Source organism: Apis mellifera, linkage group LG1 (genome assembly GCF_003254395.2).
Source record: "Apis mellifera strain DH4 linkage group LG1, Amel_HAv3.1, whole genome shotgun sequence".
NCBI lineage: Eukaryota > Metazoa > Arthropoda > Insecta > Hymenoptera > Apidae > Apis > Apis mellifera.
The window spans coordinates 2,270,155-2,289,778 of record NC_037638.1 but is presented as its reverse complement, the minus strand read 5'-3'; the positions used below and the strand labels follow the sequence as shown (position 1 = coordinate 2,289,778).

General features: G+C 34.0%; 1 protein-coding gene and 1 long non-coding RNA gene across 6 annotated transcripts in view; one reads left to right on the top strand and one right to left on the bottom strand.

Annotated features, from left to right (window-relative positions):
- LOC724238 (paired box protein Pax-6) overlaps nt 1–14,004 on the top strand; it is a 110,104-nt gene extending 96,100 nt beyond the window's left edge. For 3 of the 5 annotated variants that reach the window (XM_006559854.3, XM_016911215.2, XM_016911217.2), the window contains exons 7-10: nt 9,565–9,824; nt 10,361–10,686; nt 11,984–12,294; nt 13,570–14,004. In XM_006559854.3, coding sequence (XP_006559917.2) covers nt 9,565–9,824; nt 10,361–10,686; nt 11,984–12,294; nt 13,570–13,664 — 992 coding nt within the window. In that variant the 3' untranslated portion in view covers nt 13,665–14,004. Of the gene's footprint in view, nt 1–9,564; nt 9,825–10,360; nt 10,687–11,983; nt 12,379–13,569 lie in introns of all 5 variants that reach the window. The other 2 variants (XM_016911229.2, XM_016911237.2) reach the window with 2 other exon arrangements.
- LOC107964165 lies at nt 12,322–13,839 on the bottom strand. Its single transcript, XR_001702381.2, has 3 exons — nt 13,480–13,839; nt 13,311–13,424; nt 12,322–12,568 (listed from the first exon to the last, which is right to left on the bottom strand). It is a non-coding gene; the product is annotated as an uncharacterized LOC107964165 (long non-coding RNA).
- Nucleotides 14,005–19,624: the final 5,620 nt, after the last annotated feature.

Genomic DNA, 19,624 nt, shown 5'->3' with positions numbered 1-19,624 from the left:
CGATTTATTATGATGCAAATTTTGCGAGTCGTACGTCGTGTTATTTACAATTTTTTTTTTTCACCAAATTAGAGAATATACGCACGTAAGATGCTTGAAAAATTTCAAGGTAATTGGAATAATTTTACAACATGTCTTTGTTTTCAAAATAATTAATATATTATTGTATTATAATATTTAAAATATGGAAATATTCAGAGATAAAGTTGCTCTACTGTAGAAAAATTGAAAAATTCGCGTTTAAATCTATGATGATCATTTCTTTAAAACTTTCACTGTTAAAATCTTCATTTTAATATACGAATTATACGTTTCTTCGCCTATTTTCTATAATTAAAATTGTATAAAAAAAGAAAATACGTAACAAAATAAAAAATAAATATCATTGCTACGAAATACACGATTTTAAAGAATAATATCGGATAAATGATAATGAGAAATTTTAATATACGATGAAGTATACGTTTCTTCGCCTACTTTCTATATAAAATTGTAGAAAAATAATAAAGTAAAAAATAAACATGGATTTTCAGAAATAAAGTTACTCTACTGTAGAAAAACTGAAAAATTCGTTTAAATCTATAATGATCGTTTATTGTTTGCATTTTTTTAAAACTTTCACTGTTAAAATTTTCATTTTAATATACGACGTTTCTTCGCTTATTTTCTATAATTAAAATTGTATAAAAAAAGAAAATACGTAACAAAATAAAAAATAAATATCGCTACGATTTTAAAGAATAATATCTTATAAATGATAATGAGAAATTTTAATATAAGATGAATTATACGTTTCTTCTATATAAAATTGTAGAAAAATAATAAAGTAAAAAATAAACATGGATTTTCAGAGATAAAGTTACTCTACTATAGAACGGAAAACTGAAAAATTCGTTTAAATCTATAATGATCGTTTATTGTTTGCATTTCTTTAAAACTTTCATCGTTAAAATCTTCATTTTAATATACACATCTCTTCGCCTACTTTCTATATAAAATTGTATAAAAAAATATTATCGCTACGAAAAACACGATTTTAAAGAATAATATCATATAAATGATAATAAGAAATTTTAATATACGACGAATTATACGTTTCTTCGCCTACTTTCTATAATTAAAATTGTATAAAAAAAGAAAAATACGTAACAAAGTAAAAAATAAATATCATCGCTACAATTTTAAAGAATAATATCTTATAAATGATAATAAGAAATTTTAATATAAGATGAATTATACGTTTCTTCTATATAAAATTGTAGAAAAATAATAAAGTAAAAAATAAACATGGATTTTCAGAGATAAAGTTACTCTACTCTAAGAACGGAAAATTGAAAAATTCGCGTTTTTTTAATCTATGATGATCGTTTATTGTTTTTATTTTCTTTAAAACTTTCACTGTTAAAATCTTCATTTTAATATACGACGTTTCTTCGCCTATTTTCTATAATTAAAATTGTATAAAAAAAGAAAAATACGTAACAAAGTAAAAAATAAATATCATCGCCACGAAATACACGATTTTAAAGAACAATATAATGAGAAATCCTTTCTTACGCAACGATTCTTACGCAATAACACAAACATCGCCTTCATATACCCGCTATTCACATATACATTTTAGTTTCTCCTCAAAACAAAAAAAAAACGTATTTAAAGAACCCTGAAAACTCGCTTAATAATCCTTGGACAAAAAAGCGAACGAGCCCGCGAACGCCATCGTATTAATAGTTCGCAAAAAAAAGATAATAACCCTCGATCGAATTATCGAAAAACGATTGCACCTCGTAATACACACACCCACGCAAATATATATATATATATCCTCGAAAATTCTCCAAGTATCCGCTTTTAATATTTTTTCGTGGTTAGTGTCGCGCGAGAGGGAGAGGAGAGGGAGAGGGATATCGAGTGGCTCGCAACGATTGAGAACAAGTTGAGAAGGATGATCCCGCGATCCCGTTGTACATATATATATATATATATATACATGGAGGGGGTTGAACGAGGGGGTCGATCGCTATCGCGGCGGAATAGAAATTCGACGTATAATCCTCCGTTTCGGTCTAATGCCTAATCCCACGGACAAATTTATTGGATTCTCTTAATGCCGAATATGCGCGCCCGTCGTGTCGAGAAGTTTCGAAACGAAGTTGAAAATCTATCCTCCCCGTGGATTAAGGGGGTGGAACGATTACCAGCGGCTTGACTTCCGCGCGAAATTGCCGAGGGTGTTCATCTTAATTAGAATCGCGATGATCGATAGATATCCCGTACGAAGGGGTGCGAGGATAAAAGTCTCTCCTCGTTAAAGATATGGCTGTTTCGAAGGAAACAGAAGACGTAGCGAAAATCCAGTTTATAATAGAATATTTCGTTTGGAGTGTATTATTGTTTATGATTATTTCGAAATTTTCCAATCAAGTGGTAAGAATATTTCTTTTAGAGCATATTATTAACTGGTATTTCGAAATTTTTTAATTAAGTAGTAAGAATATTTCTTTTGGAGCATATTATTAACTGGTATTTCGAAATTTTCCAATTAAGTAGTAAGAATTTGGAGTATATTATTGTTTATGACTATTTCGAAATTTTCCAATTAAGTTGTAAGAATATTTCTTTTGGAGCGTATTATTATTAATGATTGGTATTTCGAAATTTTTTAATTAAGTAGTAAGAATTTGGAGTATATTATTGTTTATGACTATTTCGAAATTTTCCAATTAAGTTGTAAGAATATTTCTTTTGGAGTGTATTATTATTAATGATTGGTATTTCGAAATTTTCCAATTAAGTAGTAAGAATATTTCTTTTAGAGCGTATCATTGTTAATCACTGGTATTTCGAAATTTTCCAATTAAGTAATAAGAATATTTCTTTTGGAGTATATTATTATTTATGATTATTTCGAAATTTTCCAATTAAGTAGTAAGAATTTGGAATATATTATTGTTTATGACTATTTCGAAATTTTCCAATTAAGTAGTAAGAATATTTCTTTTGGAGCATATTATTGTTTATGACTATTTAGAAATTTTCCAATCAAGTAGTAAGAATATTTCTTTTGGAGCATATTATTGACTGGTATTTTGAAATTTTCCAAATTTTAAGTAGTAAGAATATTTCTTTTGGAGCGTATTATTGTTAATGACTGGTATTCCAAATTTTAGGTAGTAAGAATATTTCTTTTGGAGCATTGTTAATCACTGGTATTTCGAAATTTTCCAATTAAGTAGTAAGAATATTTCTTTTGGAGTGTATTATTGTTTATAATTATTTCGAAATTTTCCAATTAAGTAGTAAGAATATTTCTTTTGGAGTATATTATTGACTGGTATTTCGAAATTTTCCAAATTTTAAGTAGTAAGAATATTTCTTTTGGAGCATATTATTGTTAATAACTATTTCGAAATTTTTTAATTAAATAGGAAATAAATGGATTAACTTATTAATTCGTTAGGAAAAAGGAAGGAATATACGAGTATTCTCGACACACGTTGTTATAAAAATTTCGCGTAACAATTGCAAATTGCAAGCTTGCTTCCTCTGAAAGTAAACTAAAAACACTGAAAACAGATTTCTATCTAATTTAACAATCCAATTTTATCATCCCATCCCATCGGTTCCATAATATTAATAATATTAATTACCATGAAATATATTCAAACACACGCGGCGAAAAGGACAAACTTTCCACGAGAAAGCCCTTGGAGGGGGAGGGGTTGGTCCATCGCGGAGGAGCCAGATGCTTGTTCCGCGTCGAATGGGAGAATAGGTGGCGATGATACAGATGTTAGCTGGATTACCGTTGCTCATCGAAGCGGAGAGGAAGTCGAAACGGGCCCGAAAATTCGAACGGGCGCATTAAGGGTCGGCTAATAACGCGTAATGCGCGACCGCCGCCCCTCCCTCCCTTACCCTCTCTCTCTCTCTCTCCTCTTCGGGGTCGCGGGCCCAACCCAATCGTGACGAGGCTTGGCGACGCGCCATAGGTGACGGACGACGCTCCTGGTGCGTCGAGGGGTGGCGATTGGTGTGCACCCCTCGAGAGAGGGGGGAGAAAGAGGAAAAAAAGATCGTTCCGGAGCGACACCTCGCACCCCTCCCGAGTCGCGATTATCATTTTGAAATCGAGTAGAAAAGCCAGTGGCGGTGACAATGCCAGCCGGCCATGATGCGTTTCATGGTAACGGCCATTCACCGACCGGAGAGGAAAAAAGAAAAAAAAGAAAGGAAGAAAGAAAGGAAGGAAGAGTCGACGGGACGGGGAGGATGGAAGGAAGGGAGGAGTGGTTGAATGGATGGCGCGTCGTATTATGCGTGATATAATATGGGATATAATGTTTACAATATTTTTGTGTGGATTGGGTTGGTTATGAATTTGTAGAGAAACGGTACGTAAACGAGTAAAGAAAAAAAGAATTCGTCGATGATTTCTTATTTTTTAGAATTATTTATAATTATCCTGGCATTTAAAGATCGTGATTAAAGATTGGGGGTGGTGCGAGGGTCGTGGAGGAAGGTGCAGCTTCCATCGGCCGGCCAACAACAATTACCGAACAAAGAGGAAGTGAAACGACACAAGGCTAACCGAAGCGTTATTAAAAACGTTTCAACAACCGCGTGCCACTTGGAAATCGCTTTATCCCGGTTAATAACGAACAATAAAAACTTTGGAGAGAGAGAAAAAAAAGACTCGAGACGGGCACTCGACTCGTGTATCGTTCTTCGAATGGGCGAGGATCGGACACGAGCCGAGCCACCGAGCACCGACGTTCAAAAACTCGACTCGATGGTTATATTGTTGCGTGCGCGCGGCCAAAGTGTAGCATTGTTTCCGATCGAGAGGTTTCCGACGAGAGAAACTATTATTTTTAAACCTCCCCTCCCCCTTTCTCCTTCGAGTGTCTCTCGAAGAAGAAGCGGAAAGGCACGCGTATATAAGAATCGAGAGGAGGAGAAAGAGTTTCTTTTGTTGGTAATCCCTTGCCGATCGGTTTCGATAATCGTTCACGCGGTGGGCAATTTCTCGAAGAGAAATAATATAAAGTGGTGGCGAGTGGCGCATTGTATGTATGTTCGGCGGCATTGTAACACTCGTGGCGAGTCGAGAACGATTGGAAAGTCCCTAGCGAGGGAAGTGGCGACGTTTAGTTAAGTGCGGCGGCCATTATCGGTGTTAATAATGCCGTTCGCCACTCGTGCGTTCGCGACCATTACCCGCCAGCTTTTTCTTTTCACCGTCGTCGTTGGCCCGACTGCGTGACTTTAGTGCTCGGCTTTCCTCGATCTCTCTCTCTCTCTCTCTCTCCTCCAGGTTGGGTACGTTTTAACGGTCTCGCGAACGACCGTTTTACACCCGACTCCTTTAGCTTTACGAACCCTCGTTATTTTTCTTCCTCCTTCGCGAGAAATTCTACTCGACTACGACGAGTCGAGCGTCATATGATATCGGAGATTTTGTTATTGTTGTCGACAAACAGACGGATTTTTACCCGTCGAAAAGCGTACGAGTCTCGATTAAAGAACTCTATTAAAATTAGGAAAACTTTGAATCGCTGTAACTCCGAGGATAATAACTTCCGGTGAACGAGTCAACGATCGTTGGAAGCGCGGAATCTTGCACTTTAAAACGACTCTTCGTTTATCCCGATACGACTTCCCGTTCCCGAGATATCATCGTGTAAAGAAAAAGTAATTTTTAAATCATTTGCTTTAAACCGGATTGAATCTGGATTAAAATTAGGAAAACTTTGAATCGCTGTAACTTCGAACGCAACAATTTTTGATCAACGAATCAACGATCGTTGGAAGCGTGAAATCTTGCGCGTTAATTCGCTTTTTCGTTCATGTCGATACGACTTTTGCTTTCCGAGATATCGTCGTGTAAAGAAAAGCGTAATTTTTGATCGTTTACTCGGGCCTCTCGTTCCACACCTCGTTCCACTGACCTATCCCCAGGCAGACAAACGTAAAAACACGTAAAAAACGTATTACGCGTTTCTAGGAAAAAATATAAGTCACTAAATCGCGGAATCCATTCAATATTAACACCATCTTAACTTTAGATACTTTGAATCGTTATATCTTGGCAACGGATTGAGATATCGGGATAAAACAAAAACCGATTTCAATGGTATGGCTTCGTCTACTTTTTCAATGGATTTCGATGACAAAATTTTTTATTTTCTCTTCAGAAGAAAAGTCCAAGTTTTTCCCTCGAGATTTTGTAATAATAATCTTTGCTGCAATAAAGTTGAATTTCTCTAATTTCTGATGCTTTCAAATTTATATTATATATAATAATAATTTCTAAATGAATTGAATCAAGCGGAGTGCAAAATTGCAATTGTTCGATATTATTACGTTTCACACGTTACATATTCGAATCGTGTCGTGAGATATTTAAAAGCTTAGAGAATGGAAATAATTTTTTTTTTTTTCATTTTGCGTAATATTCCCGATGTCTCGACGAAAGGAAAGATTCAGCGACAGATGTTGGAAGCGAGAAGAAGAGCGGAACGTTGGTGGAGGGGAATCCGTCCCATCCATCCAGCTTCTCTCAGTCTTTCGCCCCAACCAAATCTCTCGTATCGTTGTTCAACGTATTATCCACCAACCCGAGTTTAAGCCCGCTCAAGCGCGATGGCCGACTTCATCTTCGTGCTTCTACTAACGCGTAACCATCCTCTTTTCTAATTAAAATACTTCTAATCCTGTAAAAAAAATTAACGATATTAAACACAAAACGTAACAAGATTATGAAAATTATACATCAATGAATTAACTTTATTATTATTATTATTAAAAAATCGAGCGTTATATTTTTCCTCGATACATTTATCTCGAAAAAAAAAGAAATCCAAAATTTACTTAAAAATAATTGTAAATTTCCAAATTCTCTTTCAAACACACTTTTTCCCGTAATCTTAAATTTTCAGAGAAATACAAAAGATCATCGTTTAAATATATACACACACACACACACACCAACTAAATGTTCGAAAAAAAATAAAAAAGCAAAATCTCAAGCTCGAAAATTCGCAAAGCACGAGCCGAAAGAATAAAAAAGAATAAAACAAAAAGAGAGAGAGAGAGAGAGGAAAGAAACGCAGAATAATCGAGAGAAACAATCGGGTGGATAAAAACGAGGGAAACTAGGACAAACGAAGTGTAAACTGCGAGAGGAGAAAGAGAGAAAAAAAATATAAAGAGAGAGAGAAGAAAGAAAAAAAGAAGAGAGACGAAGGGAAAAAGTAGAACTAACCGGAGGCGGAAGCTACAGGCAACGAGAGGAGGAGGAGGAGGGACGAAGAGTAAGAGGAGGAGGAGGAAGAGGAGGTGGAGGTGGAAGTTGCACATTGTTCTGGATTCTACATCCTGTAGTGGAAACTTGGGTGTAACAGCCCTCCGATTCGAAGTTTAGTGCTGGGCTCCTTGCCAGCATCCACGATGAACCTTAACCGCATCCACGAAAGGAGGGAGGGCACGGATTATCTCTCGACTTCTCTCTCTCTCTCTCTCTCTCTCGCTCCCTCCTATCATTATGAAAACCATCGCATCCCCTTTACGACGCGCGGTATAATACATCACCGACCGTGGAACAATGAACGCTCGTCTCGATGACTTTTAAAGATGGATAATCCATTTACGTCATTTCCTTTTGACCATGTGCGAAATATACATCAGCGTTGAAAGCGATTCTTTTTTTTCTCTTTTTTCTCTCTCGCTTTTTCCAGTTTTCTTTTTTATCTTTTCAAAGAGTAATTACCGATTCATCGCCGAAGAAATCCACCAGATCTTTCTATTTCGTCGCATACGTGTTCTATCCTGTTTTTCTTACATTACAGACAACATTAGACAAGTCTATTATAGGAAAGTTCAAAGGTTGTGATCGATTTAACCAACTCGAAAATACCAATTAATCTATTGAAAGAGGATCTAATCTATTCCAGAAGCCAGTTATAGATACATGGTACGAATAATCATACGAAACACGTTGGAAACACCATTCCTTTCAAATTTCTACTCTCGAAAAAAATCTACATCGACTCGTCAAAGAAACGAGCAATGACCACTTAACATCTGCCTTCTCCTGTCACCTTCTTCCGTGCAATAAGAGAGAGAAGGAGGGGAGGAAAGAAGCGCAAAGCCAAAGGGTGGAAGGGTGAGAGACTCTATCGAGAAGTTGTTATCAGGTTTCCATTAACGCGTGGAAGGCTGGCGAAGAGAAACGAAGATTACCTAGAAAGAGAGAGGGAAAAGTGAGACAAAGAAGAGTGAAAACGTTCGAGGTGAAAATTAAAAGGAGAAGGTGAAAGATAGGAGCGAAGGGGGAGAAAAAAGAAAGAGGAGGAGGAGGAAGAAAAACGATAGCAATAGCTGGGAGATGGAAGAGTGAGAGAGAGAGGGGAAGCAGAAGGGTGGCACTTTCCACGGATGACAGAGGCGGCGTATCGGGGAGAAGAGGGACGCTGGCGTCGCGTCGGGACGCTCCGCGTCTTATCGTGGCATCCCCCTTCGAATCTACACCCTCCTCCTCCTCCCCATCCTGGCCATTCCACCAGCTTTTCCCACCCAACCCCTCCCCGCGCGGCAAGCAGTTCTCGTCGAGCCAAAACCCAGTGACGCCTCGACGCGCTCACCCAGAAACCGACGATAAGGTTCACCCAGCAACGCCTGCCTACCACCCCCTTGCGCCTCCCCTCCCTCATCGTGTGTAGATATACACGTGCATATATATATATGTGTGTGTATGTATATGCACGAGATTCGTGCACGCACGTGGGATATTTATGTAAGAAAAGTGACGAAGAGTCTCTTTCTTTCTCTTTCTTTCTCTCTGTCGACGACCCTTGGAGAAAGATGGAGAGAGCAGTCGGTAAAAAAGGCGAGGCGTCTGTAGGATCGATCGAGTTTCGCTAAGTCAATCTATCGAGGATTTTTCCTTCGCGAGATTTTCTTTTTTGCGAATGTGAAAATTTTGGAATTTTGGGGACGGTGACAAAGTTTTTGGAGCGATTCGATAATTATTTTTGAAAATTTTATATACCAATCTACAGATACAAAATATTTATCGTGATGGTTTCATAAAGGGATATATGTAACTTATCAAGCGAGGCAGATGGAAACGATTCGTTGTAATCGAGATTTTGATAGAAAGTAAGGAATTTAAAATATAATAAAACGGACGTATCGTGTTTTGTTTGAATTAATTCAAAACAATTATTTATAATGTTGAAATTTTGTGGCACAAGACACGAAGAAAAGAAAAAGAAAAAATTACAAGAATCATTTTTCCAATCATTATAAAAAAACTTCTGTTAATTTAATAATCGATCAACTTACCTTATATTTATCTTACACGCAGAGAAAAAATTTCCTGCACCAACAATCTCCTTCTCCTCGATCCTTTTTTCTCCTTTTTCTCCAATTCTATGAAATAACTTTCCAATTTTTCCTCATCCAACACTTGGACGAAAGAGAGTCCAAAAAAAATAAGTTGGAAAACAAAATATCGGTTTTTCTCATTGATATAAAATTGTTTTGCTGTTCGTTTCGCAGTAGCGGAACTGGAGGGCGGCGCACACTCGGACGAGACGAACAGCGGCGGTGACAACAGCAACGCGGGGAGCGTGTCCGGGGGTACGGACGATGATCAGGCGCGTCTTCGCTTGAAAAGGAAGCTTCAAAGGAATCGCACGAGTTTCAGTAACGAGCAAATCGACGCGCTCGAGAAGGAATTCGAGAGGACGCATTACCCGGACGTTTTCGCCAGGGAGAGATTGGCCGGGAAGATTGGTCTCCCCGAAGCCCGAATACAGGTGGCTATTATATTTTATACGCATACACGTTCATTATTTTAAGCTTCCAACCGTGAAATAAAACTTGCCGCCTTTCTTCTTTCCTTCTTCTCTTTCGTTCCTTTTTTTTATAACAATCGCCTATTCGTATTTATCTCGCTTTTGTAAAATATCTCGATCTTCCTTCTCGATCTAACTTTCTTCCCCTGCAAGTGTAATCGATAATAATCCGAATCTAATTTAAATTTACCGCCCAAATATGTACGAACTTATTTTCAAATTATCACGAAAACGATCAAACCTTTAACAAGCTTTACAATATCTCCTTTATCGAAATTAATACATCAATAAAATTACATCTTCGTGTTAACAACATCCGTTGAATAATAGAAAGAAAAACAATCGGCTGGGAACAAGTTGTTTTTAAAATGAGAAAAGAGAAAGAGAGAGAGAGAGATGAATTAGAAAAACTCTCGGAAACAACCGAAATTGAACGGAGAACCTGTAGCCTAGCGATTGACCTGTATCTTCGTCTGTCTTCTCGTTCACTAACTCAGGTATGGTTTTCGAATCGGCGGGCGAAGTGGCGGCGCGAAGAGAAATTGCGCACGCAACGGAGGGACAACCCGCAACACCAGCAGTCGCAGCAGCAGCAGCAGCAACAACAGCAGCAGCAGCAGCAGCAGCAACAACAGTCCCAACAGCAGCAGCAGCACGGAGGGGTGAGCCTGGTCACCGCCGGTCATCCGACACCGCCACCGGCCTCGGGTATTTTGGCTGGTCAACCGCCGCCGCAAGCGCCGCCCTCTCCACCTAGGATACATCATGGTTTCGCGCCCACCGCCGTTTATCCCGGAATACCCAGCATGCCTGATTCGTACAGGTGAGAAGCAAGTTGAACGATTATCGAAATTACCCGCTCGTTTCCCTGCAAATTAACCGGGAATGAGAAACTCTGTTGAAATGTTGAAACCTTTGTAAAGTCTCTATTTCAAAACTTTAAAGAATTGATTCGTACAAGTTGTTATGTATAATTTGTATTATTCTAAATTTAACGAGAATGGTATAATAATTGTAACCTCTTAAATTTCTAAATATCTTTGACTTTAAGAAATTTAAGAAGAGGACACGAATCCAAAATGTGGACAAGATGTTTAATATATATATTGGGTTGGCAACTAAGTAATTGCGGATTTCAGTTCAAGTTGATGACGACCTAATCAAAGCAATAATCGATTCGGATCATCACAGTACAACTCGTGAGATTGCAGAGAAGCTTCATGTATCGCATACATGCATTGAAAACCGCTTAAAACAACTTGGCTATGTTCAAAAACTCGATACATGGGTTCCTCACGAACTGAAAGAAAAGCATTTAACGCAACGCGTTAACAGCTGCGATTTGCTAAAGAAACGTAATGAAAATGATCCATTTTTAAAACGACCGATAACTGGCGATGAAAAATGGGTTGTTTACGACAATATCAAGCGGAAAAGATCGTGGAGCAGGCCACGTGAACCAGCTCGAACAACATCAAAAGCTGGTATTCGTCGAAAGAAGGTTTTGTTATCAGTTTGGTGGGATTACGAAGGAATTGTCTATTTTGAACTCTTACCACCCAACCGAACGATCAATTCTGTTGTCTACAGTGAACAACTAACGAAATTAAACGATGCGGTTGAAGAAAAGCGGCCCGAATTGACAAATCGAAAAGGTGTTGTATTCCATCGTGACGATGCAAGGCCACACGCATCTTTGGTCACTCGGCAAAAATTATTGGAGCTTGGTTGGGATGTTTTGCCACATCCACCATATAGTCCTGACCATCTGATTACTTTTTGTTTCGATCTTTACAAAACTCCTTGAATGGTAAAAATTTCAATAACGATGATGATATCAAATCGTACCTGATTCAGTTTTTTGCTAATAAAAACCACAAGTTTTATGAACGTGGGATTATGATGCTGCCTGAAAGATGACAAAAGGTCATTGATCAAAATGGGCAACGCATTACAGAATAAAGTTATTTAGTTCCATGAAAAAATTGTCTTTGATTTTCTAAAAAAAATCCACAATTACTTAGTTGCCAATATATTATAATAAAGATTTATCGTATCACTTTCGAATCTCGTTTTCAAAAGTTCTCATAATTCTCTCGTTATAACAATAAATATTGCAGTCCCATGACGTCGATGCCGAGTTTCACGATGTCGGGCGGCGGCCAGCAGAACCAGCACACGACGAGCAGCATGTCATCGTTGTCGACGGGCGGTGGGATGGGCCCGATGGGTATGACCGTGGGCATGACGGTGGGCCCTAGCCCGGGCGCGTGTCTCCAGCAACGCGACAACGGTTATTCGTGCGGCGTCGCCCGTCCGCCGAGTTACGAGCCGCTTCACCTCGGATACGGGGCACGGCCCACGTGCAGCCCCACTCAGCCATACCACACCGCGGGCCTGAACCAGTATAATCAGAACACCAGCTCGACCGGTGAGTGTCTACCGCACTCACTGCACTCGCTGCTTGCACTTTAGCCGACGGACTACCACGGATAACACGCTATCCAGCTTCCCGGTAATGGATTATATTATCACCCAAGGCCCTCTTCTTTCTTCTTCTTCGTTCGCAACGGTCGTTCACACTGTTCCTCTCTCCTCTTTCGATGGAATTTGGCTTTCTTTTTTTAAATAATCGATGATGGGTATTCTTTTTTCTTGCACTGTGGCTTGCAAGGCTTTTCTTTTTAATTGGTTGGTTTATTGTCCTGTAATTTAAGAAGAATTGATGGAACGGTTGTAGTGGTTGGTCAGTCAAGTAAATCAATAATCAAAATATTTTAATAAAAGTTTGAGTGTTGAGAGATGCATGATGCTTTTTATCTTGAAAATCGTGTAACGTAAAATTAATTCTAAGTTTCTTTATGATGTTTATTGAATACAATTATCTGTAAGAAATATATTTTTTTAATCAATAATGGAATATATTTGAATTTGTAATTTGAAATTTTGTTGTCGTATTAAAGAATTATTGTATTTAAAAGTACAAATTGTTGGTTGAAGTGTAAAGATTTTTCTTACCGATTATACATGCATTTTTATTGCTGCTGCACTTTTCTATGCATTGTTTTTTATACATTCGGTATAACTTTTTTCCAATTTCTTGTTCTTTCTTTTTTTAATCACAAAGTGAAAATAATATAGTTCGTGATATATAACGTGATAAAAGTAGTTCTATCGTAAAGATCTGCAAACTTCAAGGTGACCGTCTTTTTTTTTTTTTTTTAGATAATACGATATATATTTCTATTCTCAGTATAGAATATGAGATATAAGTTTAAAGAGATATGGTAAAAGGTCATTTTAGGTCGCAAAAGGTCGTAAGTTAATAATGAAAATATAGTCACTTACACGCTACGTAATAATTATTGATTTAGACAACAATTCATACTTATACGTGTTCGAACAACTATACAAATAACAATAACAAAATTAAAATATTCTACATACCATATTTCACTCTCTTCTTGTAATGTTCAAAGCAGGATATCGATCGAATAAATATCGAAATTCATCTTCCAGATATGATACTTCATCATAACCTCACTTTTTCACTTCACGATACTGAAAGGAGAGAATCGATAAATTTCAAATCTCATTTATTTATACACTTACTTACACTTTTTTGCGAACACTTCCCACTCACTTTCGTTTTCACGATATGCCAAAAGAGGATAATTCTTACAATAAACTTGAAATTGATTTGCAGGTTTGATATCGCCAGGTGTCAGCGTACCAATCGCAGTGCCAGGCCAACCAGCACCAGACATGGCGGCCCAATACTGGTCACCGAGGCTGCAGTGACCGTGGTGGTCATCGGTGTCGACATCCTCTCCGTAGGCTCGAGCTTCTTTGACTTACGTTAGTCTTAACAAACGGGATTAGATACGAGGGAAGAACGCAAGGAGAAGACGTTCGAAATCGATGAAAAGAGCAGCTGTTGCAATTCGTTCGATGGAATCGATTCGATACTTTTGTCCTCGACGATTATCGATTGCCTTCGATTATCGATCCGAAGGCGGTCTCGTAAAAATCGTTCGAGAAAAAAGAAAAATGGAGAATAACGAGGATGTTAGTGGAACTTGTAAAATAAACGTCACGAATGACGCAAAATTTATCGTATGGCAAAAAAAAAAAAAAAAAAGAATAAGTTTTGCTCGCTAAGAACGTTTCTTTCGCGCGAGATTGAGAGCTTTTGTAAATTAATAGGCGTGTACGATTAATGGTATAGCAATCGTTATTTAAAATCTTCTATCTAGCATTTTTTTTTTCTTTTTTTTTTTTAAATCATTTAAATATATCGTAATATTTTAAATCTTTGGTGCTTAGTATTCTTGTGAAATTGTACAGAAATTAATTATTTGGTATTTGAAAAATTATCTATGCACATTTGGAAATAAAATATAAAATTATCAAATAAATTATAAAATAGAAAATGAAGTTTGACTTTTAAATGAATTTCATTTACGAATATTTAAATTATTCCATCTAAGCAAATCTAAGCAACTGAGATTGTTAAAAAATCAAAAAATTTATTTTCGTTTCGAACAAATAATTTATTTCGTAATTACGACGATTTTTCAACAATGAATTCTAGAAATCTTTGATTGACATTTAAATAAAGTTAGATAATTTTATGTACTTTACAGAGATCTAGAATCAAATTTAATTTATCTTTTCTTGAACAAAGAGTATAGCGAAGAAAAATTCTCACACACATGTTCGAAATGCTAAATAGAAAACTAAAGAGAGTAGAATATAAATTGTACAAATATGAAAAAGATTATTTTCCTCGATCGATGGTTATAAATTTTCAATATTTTTTCCTCGCTTTTTAAATTAATCTTTTTTTTTTTAATGTATTTATAGCAGACACGTTAAGTTCAAGAATCTAAGACTCGTACACGCCTAAGGTGTGATCAAAAAATGATACACTCTTGCCTCCAACAGACACACAAGAAGAACAACTTCGTCGTAAACTTGCGTAATATCATCGACGTTGCGAAGAGGAGAACCGATCAAATTGTTCAGAAAATCCACGTAATCAAACAAATGATAGTTACGTAAACTGTAAACAATAATTATCTCTTAATGATCTCGTTTATCTTCTTAATCTTAATTTGAATTCTTTTTTCTCATTTTGCTATAGATACCAAAAAAGTTTACCGGTCAAACTTATTTTTAAAAGGAATAATTTTATCAAATGAATGTTAAATTACATAGTAGATTCATAACGAATCATCAAACTGAATTCGAGGATTTTTTGAGATAAAAAGATAAGTTTTTAATTTTATTTTAAATAATTAATCTTGGAAAAATCGTGAAAAATTCATTGAAATGGAATTGCTATTCATATATATACATATAAACATTAATTTTGAATGAGAAAATTTAAAAAATATGAAAAGAAGAAAAGAAATGATCCCAAATTTTTGATAATTTTAAAAGACGTATTCTTGACTTGAAAGCAATTTTTTTTTTTTTTGGTTATAGTATAAGAAAATAAAATATTTTTCAGAGAATATGCGTGCAGTTTTGTCTCGGAAAGAAGTCTCATTTTTATCTTGCATATCGCGAGTTACGATGAAGATCATTTAACGATGAATCAAAATGAAAATCTAGTTCTCCATGATGATTCACGACGACACCGTATGGTGAAATTTCTTTGTAATGAAGCTACTAGGTACCGAAATTTTTTAATACGTTATTAGCACGATTCATTATGTAACGAATTGTCTTCGATTCCGATTCGTAATCGTATAATTATATAATGATAGGCATAAAATATCGGTGTAATACCTTATCATCGACCAGTGAAAATAATTTAATTAATTAGAAATGATCGAGGCATCCGTTCAACGGATTGAAAATGTTTTGTTTTTAAAAGCGGCAATATGGATATAATTTTTGCGAATAAATTATGAAAAATTGAAAATGTGTTGGAATAGACACGTATTCAGTTTCAAACCTTATATTGTAGATATTTTTCAATCGTTTATTAGAGCTATATATCTATACTTGAGATATTGGAAAAGTTTTGTTTTTAAAAAGATCTTTTGACATTCGTAAATTGTAAAATTTTATCATCATCAACATCGATCGTCTGATGTATCTAATACAAAATTACAATAATTTTAAATATAAATTATCTTTTTCTATTTTATCATATTTTTTTCTTAAAAAATTCTTCTTAAAAAGAAATTTCTATATTTACTGGTGTAACATATATACATATATATCTTGATAAATAACAAAACTTTCCCAACATCCGACCGTGTTTTCTCGCGAGAAAACTTTTTGTATAAAGATTACGAGAGACAAGAAGCTTGAATCAAAAAAATAATCTCGTTCTTCGATGCAAACCGTTTAATTTCGTTGCAAACCACCACCGTTTTCTCTGATTCCGATTTCATTGATTGTAAATGTAGATTAAAAAGAGAGATGAGAAAAGAAAAGAAAAAGGAAGAAAAATTCATATCCGAATCAGAGCAGCGAGCAATTCGAAAGAGGAAGAATTTGTATAAAAATGATAATAATAATAATAATAATAATAATAATAATAAAAAGAAAAAAAGAAAAAGAACACAAAGAAATAAAAATAAAATTGTACAACACATTAATTTTTTCTGTGGCGAAGAATATAAGCAAGGAAAGAATGAAAGATATCGATGAAAGAGAGAGAGAGAGAGAGAGAACTCGTTAGCAGCAATGGAGAAAAAAATCTCTCGCAGAGATTTTTAAATCTCGGTTTCTTTAGACGGTAATTTCTATAGGCGAATAAATAAAAGAGAAAAAAAGAGAGAGAGAGAGAGAGAGAGAGAGAGAGAGAGAAAGCGTAAGAAAAATAGTTTTTAAGTCGATATTAATTTATATTCGTGTAAGAAGCCGGGGAGAAGCAAGAATAATTGAACGTTTGTTGTGTGTACACCGTAAAGATATCGACATTTATATTATAGTTGATTCTATTCACCACCACTACCACCACTCCCCCCCTTCCCCCACTTCATCCAAATATCCGATTCGAAAAGCGAACTCTCGACTCGATAATTTATATCCGGTGCAAGATTCTGATCAACATGAAGAAATGATAAAACCAGGTATATTAACCGTAATCGATTAACTGCATTCGAAATAAATAGTGTGTGCATTTAAGTTATCTACTGATCTTCACCACTTACCTTTCAATTCATACCTTTACACGTTAGAGAGTAAAATATAACTTTGTATGGGATGCTATATACGATATATTACTTTATTATTACTTACTTACTTTTTCTCGATCCTTCGTTTATAGAGAGAGAAATAAATAGTAAATATTTCACATTTATTTGAAATTCTGATAATAATTATACACGTGTTTATTTATTACCTTTTTTTTTTTTTTCTTTTTTTAAATTTATTATTACTTACTTACTTACTTTTTCTCGATCCTTCGTTTATAGAGAGAGAAATAAATAGTAGATATTTCACATTTATTTGAAATTCTGATAATAATTATACACGTGTTTATTTATTACCTTTTTTTTTTTTTTCTTTTTTTAAATTTATACCAGGTTAAAAATTATCGATATTGAACATCTCTCTCTATCTATAAGTAACTATCTAGTAACTTTTATTAATAACCTTTTATTTAAAGAGAGGTGTCAATTTCGAGAAATAATATCTCTTCATCTCTGTGGAAGAGAAAAAAAAAATTTACGTTACCTTTATGGAAAATTCTTTTTGTGAAAAATTGTAAATATTGATTTTCTAAATTGAAACGAAAATTTCGAAAGCAAAATAAATTCAAAAATCGATATGCAAAATATCTTAAGATATTAATAACATAAAGTTTACTTTTCAAGTTACAAGTAATTTCGCATTAAACGAAGTGAATGTTGATATAAAAAAATAAATATAATTTTTTTCACTATTTATACAAAAAAATTTTCGCTGTTTCATTTATATCGACGGCAGATTTAGATAGGAGGGATAAAGAAAAATAACGTAGTAGTTTGCAAATGTAACAATCGTATATTTATTCCTTTAATACTTTTCATTGACACAATCGCATCAAAAGGTACTTCGATTTATTTCTATGTTTCCAGAAAGGAAAGTTACCTGTAGAAACATCGACTGCAGAATAAACAATAATTCGAATACGAGGTCTAAGAAACGACATCAAACTTACCTACCTCCTCTAATTTTTTATAAAAAATCCAATTTACGCAACAATTAAAGATCCCAAAATTTATTTCATTCACCTAAGCATATGTAAGTTGATTAAAAGAGAATTGAACGTTGTTCAAAAATTAAAGAAATATATACCAAATAAATTCTCGAGTTTATCCCTAACATAATAATCGATTAATTATCACTTGAAAAATTTTTCTAATAATTTCAATTTTATGTTTTTTCTCGTATAAATTAAATTTTCTATATTTTTTGTACTAATTTATATTTTCAATATTTTACAAATATTCTTAATATAATTTGTATCTTTTTTCAGTGAATTTCTAACAGATATTTCTAAATTAACGATGAATAGAAAAATTATTATCCTATTCTAATTGTTAATCGTAATACTAGTGAAATATTAGAGAACTATTCGAAATTTGGATAATTTCTGAATTAAATAAAAAAGCTAAAAAAAATTGCTCGAAATCAACTTATTTAATTATTCTTATTTCTTTTATTTTTATATTTAATGAAAAATTTGAAATAAATTAAAAGATAGAATCGATAAAAAAAAAAATCATCGATAAAATTTCATTTTCTATAAATTCAGGCTACATTTATTTCGATGTTTATTATAAGTTTAATTATATATGTTATATAGTTTAATTAATTAAATTAAAGTATTCAATTCTATTAAAATCATTGTACATAGCAAAAATTATAATTGATAATATTTATCAATTTCTTTAATAAATTTAATTTAATAATAAATTTTTATTTTTAATATTCTTTATACTTTTAATCAAAAAAAAAGTATAACATTACTTAATTTACTAAAAATTTGTTTTTTTCTTTCTCTTATTTCATATCTATTTACAACGTATCCCAAATTGCTAAACAATCGTGCAAATATAATAAGAATTAAAATTATTATTGATTACGTTGAACCACGAAAAATATTACTCCAAAATAGAAATAAATTCGATAAAAAATAAAGATTATAGAGGTGAAATTGCTAACAGAAAAATATATTTTTTAAATCAATATGTCTGTATTTAAATAATAACTTATTTTTAAAGAAATAAGAATCTTGATCTAAAAAAAAGGATGCATTCGAATGTTACTGTTTTAAATATCTCATTCTATATATGAAGATAAAATATTTTCATTAACTCGTTTAAAAATTTTAAATGTTGTTGATATGATCTAACAAAAACTACTCGTAAACTGTTTATTATATAAAAATTGTAAGAAAAAAAATCTATGAGAAAACAAAATCTTAAGTTGAAAAATACTCTAATTAAGACCAGTCGATTTTTTAACTTACATGCGATGATAACAATTATAAATGTTCGATACTTTTAAATTTAAGTTTTTACAAAAAAAACTTATTACGTTGATACGAAATATTAAAATAAGGTAAGATCGTAATAATAAGAAATAACGGAATGAAAGAAAAATAGAATTATCATAAAAACAATTTTTTATATAATAAACAAATTTTACGAGGAAAATTTTACGTAGTCAAATTCTACGTAGTCAAATTAGAATCAGAATTCTATGTATACAGGGTATTTAAAAATAGCCCTAAGAAGCTTTAAATCCCT